Here is a 13021-nt window from a genome sequence, read left to right as displayed (position 1 = left end):
GGTCCAAGAGGATATAATCGATTCTTGAGTAAGAGTGATGTACCTGGGAATAATATGTAAAATCCTTTCCCCCTGGATGCGCAATTCTCCACACCTCCACTAGTTGCTGTCGATGTAATTTTTGTTTAATTATCTTTAGGTATTTACCTTCTGAGCGTAGGGATGGGGGTTGGGCATCCAGGGTTGGATCAAATACAAAGTTAAAGTCCCCTGCCATAATCACCCCCCCTTCCTTAAAACATTCTAATTTATTCAACACTTTCCCCAAGAAGGGGCAGGGGAGATAATTAGGGCAGTAGATACAAGCCAACGTATACATTTTATTAAAAATCAAGCCTTTGATAAATAGATATCTCCCTTCAGAATCCGATTCCATAGCCTTTAAAGTAAAGGGGGTATTTCTGTCAAACCCAATAGCAATTCCTCTTGCCCTTTTGCTAGAGGAATATCCGTGAAACCAAGTTGGATAATTTTTAGACTTCAGACCACTATTATGGGACCATTTAAGATGAGTTTCCTGTAGGAAAGCAATATTTGATGACCATTTTTTCAACTCCTGCAAAATCTGGTATCTCTTATTGGGACTATTTAACCCTCTAACATTATATGTAACAATCTTCAACGGGGCCATCTTTCATGGAGATTGGTTATAGCCCACCATAAACATTCCATCATGAAGTCAAAAACAAAAATAAGCGTATATTTTTTACCTAGATCGATCCAGTCGGTATACCCTTCATTGATAAATGTGAAACAACAACATATTCTCCCCCCCCAATATTTTCCTCCCTCCCTTCCCACCCCCCCACCCTTTACACATTGAATATCAATGTTATCGTCCTCCAGGCTAGTGCCTATTTACTAGACCCCAGCCCTGGTTGGACCTTCCTTGAGGGAGTATAAGTGCCCGCGTGAGCCCCCGAGCCTCACCCCTCCTTGGGGGTGGTCTCAGGGGGGGCACGCGGGCACCGCCCCGCCCCTGGCGCATACTTCCCCCCCATGCGAGCCTACTCAAAGTCATCCTTGCCTAGAACCTTTCTTTATTTTTTCCTTTTCTTTCCCTTTTCTTTCTCCTCTTTTTCCTTCTCTTCCTCCTCTCCCCTTCTTCCCCTCCCCTTTCCCTTCTCTTCCCCTTTCCTTCCTTTTTGCTATTCTTCCCCTATTCCTTCCCATTAACCTGTTATTATTTATTTACCCCACTATTTGCCTCTTCCACCCCCCTCTCCTCTCCCCTAATCCAGCAAAGGAGAAAGGGAGAGGAAAAAGAGGAAGAGAGGCCCTACACTCTATTCCAGAGTTGTTCTCTTAATTTCGTCCAGTCTAGGGGTTTTTTCTCCCAGTTTTCTAGATTAACACATGGTATATTCAGTTTATTGCAAAATTCTTTCAGGTCCTCTGGGAATCTTAAAATGGCTGATATCCCTTGGTTTTTAGCTATCAGACATGCGGGGAAGCCCCATCTATAAGTGATCTTCTTCTCTTGTAGTTGATTTATTAGGGGTTTCAGTGCCCTTCTCCGGCTCAGTGTCTCTTGTGAGAGGTCAGAAAAGAAAAGCAACGTAGCTCCTTCATATTTAATAATTTCAGAGCTTCTTGCATCTTGCTGAATTTGTTGTTTTGTTTCGTATTGAGTGAACCTCACAATCACATCTCTCTCCGTCTCGGGTCTTGGCTTCTCTTTTGTTTGAATTCTGTGTATTCTATCAAAAGCTATATGAGATGTTATTTCTTTTTTCATTATTTTATTAAAGACTTCTCGAAGCACAGTCTCCAACTCAGTGCTTTTCACGGATTCTGGTAGGCCACGGATTCTTAAATTATTGCGCCTGTTCCTGTTTTCCTGGTCTTCTAATTTATATCTGATATTTCTCATTTCTATCCAGTCCATATCCGCCCTTTTTTGTAGTTCTAAAATAGCTTTTTTATGCTCTTCTAATTGTATTTCCGAGTCTTCTACCCTTTTTAGTACGTTTTGGATATCTGCACGGGTTGCCTTTAATTCTCCCTTAATCATCCCTTCCAGATGTGACATCATTTCTGCCATATCCTGTTTAGTGGGGAGTGATTGGGGGTTGATTCCTTCTTTTTCTAGTTCCCACATCTTTCCTGATTCTTTTTGTTGATGTCGTTCTTTCAAGCTTTTCTGTGGAGTTGTACCTTCCTCTATATTAAGTTTTTTATTTATCTGTTCTTCACGGACGGGTGATGTTCCTTCTCCCCTTTCAGCCTCCCTTTCCTCCCTCTGATCTACTCTGCCCTGGGCCATATAAGTTTTTATAGAGTTCCCTTTCCCGCTTTCTGTTTGTCCCGCTTTGGCTCCCCTCCTTACCATTATCCTTTCTTCCCCCCTTCCCCTTCAATTTAATATTTCAAATTTACGTAAGTAAGTGTTAGTATTATTTAATTCTATTACCAACCTAGTCACCCCCAAGTTATAACTCCTCCTGGGGAGCACACTCTTTCCTTATTTATTTCCCTTCTTTTCCCCTTCCCTCTCCACTTCCCCCAATATATTTGTATACAAATCCGTTTTCAATTACAATACATTCACAGTATTATTCAGTTTTTATATAATTTTTCCAAAACTATATTTTATATATATTGTGTATCCTCACTCTTAAAAAAAAAAAAAAAAAAAAAAAAAGAAGGATTTTCCTTCCCTTCTTCTTCTTTTTTTAAAAAATAGATGCAAAAGGTGCAGAAAGTGCAAAAAAGATGCACAAGGTGCAAAAAGTGCTAGAGGTAGTGAATTTGCCAAAAAATGCAAAAAATGCAGGAAACGAGTTCCTCAGTAGAAAGGTGCTTTAAAAAAAAAGAAAAAAAAAAAAAAAAAAAAGAAAAAATAAATAAATAAATAAATAAAAAAGAAAAAAGGGAGGATAAATAAATAAGTGCAGTTAAAGCAACGAGTGCAAAAAAAAAAAAAAAAAAAATTTTTTTTTTTTTACAAAAAATGCAAAACATACAAAAATAGTAAAAAGTGTAAAAAAGAATAGAGTGCAGAGAGTGCAAAATTGCAAAAAAAGTGCATAGAGTGCAAAAAAAATTGCTCAAGTATATAAAAAAAAAAAAGGGTTTTTTTTTTTTTAGGGGAAGGAAAGGGAGATGGAGTACTCCCGACAGCAGGGATGGGGGGGGGGGGGGGGGGGAGGGGGGTACTAATTATTTCTTAGTTTGTCTACTTTTTTTTTTTTTTTCCCTTCCTTCCCTACCAAAACATTTTTTTGTCCAGACCCTATATCCTTTTTATTACCCCCGAAAAAAAAAAAAAAAGGGGGGGGGGGGATACAGGCGATAATACAGTGACAATAAGGAAAAAGGGGAAAAAAGATAGGGTATTATGTTGGTTTACAGATGTATACACTAGTCTAGTCTAATCTTAGTCTCTTGATCTCTACACAAACGGAGAGGCAGTGTCCATTAGCTTTCAACTTCAGCTGTAACAAAGAGAGAGAAAAGGGATTCCAGCACATACATCTTAATATCTATTCAACTCAATATCCAGAGTAAAACAACCGAAGAAAAAAAAAGGGGGGGGGGATGCAAGAGCCTGTCCAATAACTCCTCCTGGGTCACACTTTCTCTGTTTGTAGTTGACTTAATAGCATTATTATTTTTTGTAATTCATATAGTGTCCTTATTTCAGGTTCCCCCAAAGCTCTATCGTGTTCTCTCAAAGTATCATATCACCCAGTACCTTCGTTCAGTCTGCTGAGGTAAGTGTTTTGTTTGGGGGAATCCACGCCGCTTCTACCATCCGATCAAATTCACCTCTCACTTAGCCCCAGTGCATCAGTCAGGCCGTGGATCTTTCATCCAACTTAATACTTAGAGGGACTAGTTATATGGACCTAGGCGTGAACTGCTTTCTATATCCACCATAGACCCAAGGCAATTCTCAGAGGAATAATCCAATGCAGCAAACCTCTCGAAGCAATCCGCGGGACATGGGGGAGGCAGGGGGGGAGAGTAATTTCGGTCTATCAGTCTGTCCGTCTACACAGCCACAGGAATACAGCCGCTCTCTCTTCCCTACCCCCTCAAGAACCCTCTCACCGTCAACCGCATCAGCGTCCTCTCCCTCTGGATGTCTCGGAATCCTTCACACTCCGCTCTCTCACTAGGGGGGAAGTCTCAGCGAGCAAACGCCTCCGCAGTCAATAAGTCACGTCCTGGGTCTGGAGCTCCTGGAGCGGACCTCCGTCCGCTAATCTCCCTCACTCCTTCTCCTCCACTCCTCCGCGTCTGGCAAGCTCTAGGCTTCTTACCATGAGGGGTACGTAGGTCTCTATGTCTGGCTCCACCGACAGCAGGGTATTTGGGCTCCACACGTTCGTTGCTTCAGTTACTTCAGTAGCTAAGCATAGGCATAGGCATAGGCATAGGCAATGTCAGTAATTAGCACAGCATGCTTTCAGCTCGCCGGGGAGGTGCGCCTTTGGCCGCGGCGTTCAGCTGGTGTGTGGCGCCATCTTGTGTAGCTCCACCTCCCCCCTATTTTTCCTCTTTTATATATTTTAATATTTCCTCCCAGTATCTTTTGATCTTTGGGCAATTCCACCATATGTGAGCCATAGATCCTATCTGCCCACATCCCCTCCAGCAATCTTCAGATTGTCCACTCTGGTATTTTTTTTTATGATATCTGGTGTCCTATACCAGTAATGGCGAACCTTGGCACCCCAGATGTTTTGGAACTACATTTCCCATGGTGCTCATCTACACTGCAGAGTGCATGAGCATCATGGGAAATGTAGTTCCAAAACATCTGGAGTGCCAAGGTTTGCCATCACTGTCCTATACCATCTCACCAAACACTGATGTATGTCGGCAGAATGGCATGGGCAGGCAAATGGACGTACAGGTACGTCCCTTTAAATTTGTCGCCTTTCAGGGCACACGCCCGCTGCACGCCGTCCGAACTCGATGGTCTCAGGCGGCCCACGATTGCCCTACGTAAACAAGACATTTCCCCATTCTGCCTTGTTTGATGACAGAGATTTACTTCTCCCTGTCATTGGGAGCAGTGACCGCTGCCATGTCCTAGGTAGCCCCCCCATCCCCAGTTAGAATCACTCCCTAGGACACACTTAACCCCTTCAACCCTAGTGGTTAACCCCCTTCCCTGCCAGTGTCATTTACACAGTAATCAGTGCATTTTTATAGCACTGATCACAGTATAAATGACAATGATCACAAAATAGTGTCAAAAATGTCCGATGTGTGCGTCATAATGTCGCAGTCCCGATAAAAATCGCAGATCGTCGCCATTACTAATAAAAAAAAATAATAATAATAAAAATGGTGTAAAACTATCCCCTATTTGTAGACGCTATAACTTTTGCGTAATCCAATCAAGATACCTTATTGCGATTTTTTTTACCAAAAATATGTAGAAGAATACATATCGGCCTAAACTGAGAAAAAAATAATTTAATCTTTTTTGGGGGGGATATTTATAATAGCAAAAAGTAAAAAAAAAAAAAAAAAAAAGGATTTTTTTTCAAAATTGTCTCACTTTTTTGCTTATAGCACAAAAAATAAAAACAGAAGAGGTGATAAAATACCACCAAATAAAAGCTCTATTTGTGGGAAAAAAGGACGTCAATTTTGTTTTGGTGCAACGTCGCACGACCGCGCAATTGTCAGTTAAATCGGCGCAGTGCCGAATCGCAAAAAGTGCTCTGGTCAGGAAGGGGGTAAGTTCTTCCGGGGCTCTGTTAATAATAAAAGTTGGTTTAATGTTTAAATGTGTACTTAAAATATGTTTTGAGGCTAAACCCAAAGGGGAAATAACAGATATAATAAAGATAGATAAAAAATAAAGAAAGTAAATTCAGTAAGATGGAATACATTTATATACTGTTTGTTTCATTAATATATTAGAATATCCAATTCTACAAGTGTTTTATGTATTTTTGTATGTTTTGTCTAAAAATTTTAAATCAATAAAAAATTTTTTTTTTAAAGTTCAGAAAGAACGTTGTCTTCAAATGTAATCAGATTTTTTGAAGAATGCTAAGGTGTTTGTTTTTTTTTTTTTTTTTTTTTTTTTTTTTTTTTTTTTTGCTAAGGTGTTTGTTATTTCTTTTTGTTTTTTCAGTCCATTCCAAGAATTCAAATGCCACACCTCGGAAATACATGAAGTTTTGTTATTTTACTCAATTGTTCACCGTGGGTTTTTTTTCGAAGTGAATTGACCTCAGCCCTAGTAATAGACTAAATAAATCTGTTGATGTATTTTATAATACAAAATCGGGGACCCTACACAACACTAATACCGAGTTAAACACTAGTAAACAAGCTGTTAATAATCCACCTATACCAAAAAAATTTAAAAAAATTTGCGCTTCAATGTAAACAATAACAAATAGTATAATGTGTTACCAAAAATATTAAAAAAACATATGTGATAAGGTCCACCACGGGAAGAAATATAGCGACAACAGGAACCAGGGTGAAAACCCATTAAGGCCTGGCATCAATAAGCAAAGTCAATAGGTCAGCATATCTATGATATCAGAAGACATCAATGAAGACATCTTGATAGGGAAATCTTGTGAAGGGACAGCCACCAATTGCTTGAAGGCTTACCGGAAATGTTGGACTTAAAGGGGGATATACCTCTTAAGCCAAACAGGCTTGTGGTGATAAACACCCTTTGGGATATAAAACATCAGAAATCCAGAAAGCCTTCATCACAGTTAGCCCTTGTACACACGGTCGGAGATTCCGTCGGAATGTGTCCGATCGGAGCGGTTTGTCGGATATTCCGACTGTGTGTGGTATGCATCGGACTGTTTCAGTCGGAATATCCGTCGGAACCAAATTTTCCAACTTGCTGGAAATATTTTCCGACAAACTGCTCCCATCGGACATACTCCGATCATGTGTAGAGAATTCCGATCGGACAAAGTGCCACGCATGCTCAGATCAAATTCCAACATCAAAGCTATTGGCTACTAGCGTGAACGTAGTCCCATCGTAACGAAATTACGTCATCACGTTCTGAATGATCGGATTTTCCGACAACTTTGTCCGACCGTGTGTATGCAACAGTTTCGGACAAGATCCGTCGGACAAAATCCGACGGATTTGGTTGTCGGAATCTCCGACCGTGTGTACAAGGGCTAAGAACTTAGAACAGTACTGTTCACCAATATATTCCCAATGGATGAGCAAATGTGGTTCAAATGGAGAGGAGATTTGCATGCTCACACGATGAAACCAAAAATAGAAAGAAGGTTCCGCATAGTTTGATAATGTTTTTGAAAGCGTTTTTAATAAAAGAAGGTAAAAAATTGAACACTCACATTTCAGATGTAATAAACGATTAAAAGGACATGGAATGGCACAGTGGTGATGGCAGAACTTGATCAAGCGCGTTTCGTCTAATTAGATGTCCTCCTAATCCACCTTTAGGTAAAAGAAAAAAAATCTTGAGGAAGAATTTTGGGGAGTGTGTAGGAAATTGGAGGCAGCATATAATTATTATAATTATAATATTATAATTATTATTATTACATTATTGCTTTCCTCATATTTCTATGTAGATATTTAATCTTGCATTTATTAAATGTCAAAACTAAATACAGATGTCAGAATGACATTTTACTTGACAGTTCTTCAAGAATGTACACAGGGATGTGATTTCTACTGGTTGTATCACCTCTTTCTATAGAAGGACAAACAATAACTGACACACCTGCTACACTCCTCTTTTGTGTGAAACCGACAACCTCTATTTTTCCACATTTTATGAAGACTTTTATTTTATGAAGACTTGTTTTTTTGGAAATAAAAAGCATCTGATTGCTATTTTTAAAATATATTTAATGATCCAGTATGATTGTATGCGTGAAAATATACAAGCTCTGTTTTTCACACTTGTATTCACTAAAATATCATTTTGTTTTTAAATTATTTTTATTAAGATTTTAATTTAAAATACAGAGGATGCAGGTACACATACAGAGGGAAAAAAAAAAAAAAAAAAAAAATATATATATATATATATATATATATATATATATATATATATATATATATATATATAAATGTAACAAAAGACTACAAACGTATTATAAAATTGATTGGCTTTGAAAAGAAGGAAGTAAAAAATGGTGGGTATGGGATTTGAAGATTTTTTTCAAGATTAAAAAAAAAAATCTTGAAAATATTTTTGGTGGATGTATATATAACCAGACTTTCCAGAAACTGCCTTTTTTATCATTTAAGACAGCTGAGAGATCGTTCAGCATTAGCCAGTTCAGTTTTGGAGTAAGCCAGATATAATATATACAGTGCCTTGAAAAAGTATTCGCACCCCCCTGCAATTTTCCACATTTTGTCATGTCGCCTCGTGACGTCAGGGGAAGGCGGGGTCACATTTACATCACTGAGTGGCCCCACCCTCTGTTATATAAGAACTGTCACCAAGAAGAAGCGTCACTCAGCAACCCATGGAGGCGGAGCTGCTGCGTTTTTTTTTTCTTTTTTCAGCTCGTCGGGCAGCGTGATAGAAGATGAATGGACCTTGCGGGACTTTTTTTTAAATCTTTTAATAAAGGACTTGTCCCTAAGCATCTTCTGTCTTTTTTACAATTTTTGACACTTTTTGTGTGAAATGGTAGGTATACAATGTACCCCGTTACCAATTCACATGAGGGGCCGGGATCTTGGGGTTCCCTTGTTAAAGGGAGCTTCCAGATTGCGATAAGCCCCCTGTCCGCATACCCCCACAACCACCGGGCAAGGGTTGTGGGGATGAGGCCCTTGTCCCCATCAATATGGGGACAAGGTGCTTTGGGGGGCTACTCCAAAGCACCCTCCCTATGTTAAGGGCATGTGGCCTGTATGGTTCAGGAGGGGGGGCGCTCTCTCTTGCCCCCCCTTTTTTCCTGCGGCCTGCCAGGTTGCATGCTCGGATAAGGGTCTGGTATGGATTTTGGGGGTACACCTACACCATTTTTTTTCATTTTGGCGCATTGTTCCCCTTAAAATCCATACCTGACCCTTCAGTATGGATTTTGAGGGGGGCCACTATGTCATTTTTTTTTTATTTGACACAGGGTTTCCCTTAATTTGCATACCAGACCTTTTATTGTTTCACTTTAAGCATTGTTAAAATCACTGCTCCCGAAAAAACTTCCATTTTTAAAACTTTTTTTTTTGCATTGATATATGTCCCCTGGGGCAGGACCCGGGTCCCCAAACACTTTCTTTCTTTTTATGACAATAACTTGCATATAAGCCTTTAAAATTAGCACTTTTGATTTTTTATGTTCGTGTTCCATAGGCTTTAACGGTGTTCAGGTGTTCGAACAAATTTTTTGCATGTTCGCATGTTCTGCTGCGAACCGAACCGGTGGGGGGGGGGGATGTCCGGCTCATCCCTACTCAACAAGACCAGTACTCCCATACAGGTTATGTGAGATGGGACTAAAGTAATCAAAAAGCCCTCAAACCGAATCAGTTCATAGCACAATATAGCCTTCTTTGACATCATATAGCCCAAAAATAAAATAATTATTTCCCATTTCACAATGGTGGGTGGAGTTATGCAATATCATTCCTTTACCCCCCCATTGGACAGATGCATACAGTACCACTGGTGTATAATGCAAACATAGCCTAATATTATAGAGTCATTTATTCCAAACTACATACTCCCTTTTCACCATAACCTGTATATAGTTATATTGTCTGTTGGGTTCTAACCCCAAAGAAGCAATGGTTTCTATTCACTGCACTGATTATGGCCAAAACAAGCCTGAAAAAGTTGTGAGCCGCAAGCTCCATGAGTAGGATCGTGGGTCCCGCAGACTCAATGTCCGGGGGGATACCCGCAATCGTCTCATGGAGAGGAAGAACGGGGAAATGCTGATGTAAACAAGCATTTCCCCGTTCTGCCTATGACACTGTCACTGATCACAGCTCCCTGTAATCGGAAAACGGTGATCAGTGATGTGTCACACGTAGCCACTCCCCCCCCCCCACAGTTAGAATCACTCCCTAGGACACACTTAACCCTTACACTGCCACCTAGTGGTTAACCCCTTCACTGCCAGTCACATTTACACAGTAATCAAAGCATTATTAATTGCACTGATCGCTGTACAAATGTGAATGGTCCCAAAAATGTGTCAAAATTGTCCGATGTATCGGCCATAATGTCGCAGTCATGATAAAAATCACTGATCGCCGCCATTACTAGTGAAAGACAACTTCAATTGCGCAACCTGAATGAATCAATCAAGTGAACAAACGAGCCCCTGGAATACAAACTTCCGTGCCATTCACCCTTACAAAATAAATAATGAGTGATAATAATTATTAATTAGTAAAAGAGTGCCTCCTACACTTCATAAAGTAACTGAAAATATAAGGATTGTAGTGCCGCATACACACGATCGGAATTCTCGTCAGAAAAAGCTCTGATGGTTTTCCCGACGGTCAGTTGGTCAGTCATTTAGGACAACATTGGATCATTCAGAGATCCTCGCTGAACTTCTGGAGTGAGTTTGCTGCACTGAAAGTAAAGGGGCCGAATAATTTTGCACGCACCACTTTTCAGTTTTTTATTAGTTAAAAAAGTTTAAAATATCCAATAGATTTCGTTCCACTTCACAATTGTGTCCCACTTGTTGGTGATTCTTCACAAAAAATACAAATTTTATATCTTTATGTTTGAAGCCTGAAATGTGGCAAAATGTTGAAAAGTTCAACGGGGCCGAATACTTTCGCAAGGCACTGTATATAAATATAGTCCTTTCTGGACTAACCTTAGGACAGAGAAGAGAGAGAGAGAGAGGGAAAGTTGAGATGAAAGGGAAGAAGAAGAGGGGAAAAGGAGGGAGGGAGGTAAGGGAGATGCATCACTACTCGCTCACAGTTCTATGAGAGGAGGTCACACGTAGGGAAAGTTGGATAATCCCATTAATCGGACCCAAGGCTCCCAGGTGGCTATAAATCTATAAGATGAGTCCTCCAGCAGGCTGGCCAGCCTCTCCTGAGACATTACCCAGGAGATATTTCTCTTAGCTTTGGTGAAAGAGACCCCTTGTTCCTTCCAGTTCCTGGCGATGGTGATTTTGGCTCCCAGAAGTACAAATTGGGCCAGTCTGCTGGAAGACCTAGACATATGTGGAATCGGATCATTAAGAAGAGCCACCATGGGGGACCTGGTAATGGGAGATCCAACCAACCTTTTCGATTAGATTGAAGACCCTCTTCCAGAAGGGGCGGATTTTTGGGCATTCCCACCAGATGTGTGGCATGGTCCCTGTGAGCTGTCATCCTCTGAAGCAGAGAGGGCTAGCTGTTGGGAACATTCATGCAATTCTGGCAGGCATGTAGTACCACCTGGTTAGCACTTTCGTCCCCACTTCCATAAGGTTGGTGTTGAGCAGACCTTTGAAGGATTTGGCCCCCATCGATTGCCATTTTTCCATTGGCCACTGAAAACAAAAGTCAGTTTCCCAGGCGACCATATAGGGCGCCTTAGAGCAATATTTCAATGACAGGTGTTCCTAATCTATGACATTACTGAAAACATATTAGGTGTTGCCTTAGTGTAAGAAGGTCAGCACTCCTTTTTCTTTTATGTAGTAAAAGACCTAAAGGCGCTTCAAAAGGGACAGCATGCCACTCCTACATACACTTACACTTACCCGAAGGTTCGCATTCCAAGTAAGAGTCTTCACTCATTTCTAATGATCCTCTTTACTCTCTGCTGGAATGAGGTTAAGCTCAAGGTAACACTTTCAAGATACTGAGAAAAAACACATTGCATGATGTTTCTATTAGGGATCCTGTGCCTACTGTCGGCTCTCACAGCTCCTAGTAAGTATTCTATTTGAAAAAAATTATTTTAGGCTCAATTGACAAAGATTTAACACACATATATATAAGAATTTTTATTTAATTCATGTGACTGTAATTTTCACATCTCATCGATCTCAGCTGAAACATTGAAAACTGAAAGGATCCCTATACTGGTGTGTTAGCTTTGTGAAAGTTGAAGGAGAACTTTATCCAAAATCAATAACGACATGCTGTAAATGATGCCTTCTTCAGGAACATCAGCATGGCAGTTTTGATTTTCTAAGTCCCCCCGGAGGTCTATATATTTTTTTTTTCACTTTCTTTAACAGAGTGACAAAGCTGTTCATTTGTGCAGTGAAATACACTGAAGTATTGTCTCCCTTTGGCCAAGGTGGTACCTAAACTAGCTTAACTCCAGCATGCAACTAAAACTTTTTGGGCAGTTGCATTAACATGTTTTTATTTGTATTACTATTACTATTATTTAGTTGATGAAGATAATGATTATTATTAGAAAAACTGGTCATTGTAGGTTCCCCAATAGTGTTAAATTCTTCTCACATAATCCCTGTAATGCCGCGTACACACGGTCGGAGAATCCGTCGGAATGCGTCTTATCGGACCGTGTCGTCAGATAATCCGACTGTTTGTGGTATGCATCGGATTGATTCTGTCCGAATCTCCGTCGGTCCCAATTTTCCAACACGTTGGAAATATTTCCTGACCAACTGGGCCGATCGGACATATTCCGATCATGTGTAGAGAATTGTGATCGGACCAAGTGCCACGCATGCTCAGATCAAATTCCTACATCAAAGTTATTGGCTACTAGCCTGAATGTATTCCCATCGTAACGAAATTATGTCATCACGTTCTGAAAGATCGGATTTTTCGCCAACTTGGCCCGACCGTGTGTATGCAACAGTTTCGGACAAGATCCGACTGATAAAATCCGACGGGCAAAATCTGACGGATTTGGTTGCGGAAATCTCCGACCGTGTGTACGTGGGCTTACTGTTGTTGGACAAATCAGCCAGTTAAAGGAAATAGACAAAAAAAATAAAATTGATCTACTGGTGGGAGCAACAGGTCATATTCAGAAGATTCAGAAAACAAAAACTGCTATACTGTGTTATGCCGCGTACACAAGATCGAATTGTCTGGCGTACTTAGTCCGTGGAAACGCATTTCACCG

The 13021-nt window shown here is 40.3% G+C and overlaps 1 protein-coding gene across 1 annotated transcript in view; it reads left to right on the top strand.

Moving 5' to 3' along the window:
- The first annotated feature begins 11678 nt into the window (after nt 1-11678).
- LOC143933367 (uncharacterized) overlaps nt 11679-13021 on the top strand; it is a 39047-nt gene continuing 37704 nt past the window's right edge. The window contains exon 1 of the mRNA XM_077456235.1: nt 11679-11844. Within this exon, the coding sequence (XP_077312361.1) occupies nt 11793-11844 (52 nt within the window). The 5' untranslated portion in view covers nt 11679-11792. The remainder of the gene's footprint in view (nt 11845-13021) is intronic.

The sequence above is a fragment of the Lithobates pipiens genome, unplaced genomic scaffold (genome assembly GCF_037356315.1).
Source record: "Lithobates pipiens isolate NorthernLeopardFrog02 unplaced genomic scaffold, aLitPip1_a1.2 Scaffold_27, whole genome shotgun sequence".
Classification (NCBI taxonomy): domain Eukaryota; kingdom Metazoa; phylum Chordata; class Amphibia; order Anura; family Ranidae; genus Lithobates; species Lithobates pipiens.
This window is presented reverse-complemented; position numbering and strand designations above follow the sequence as displayed.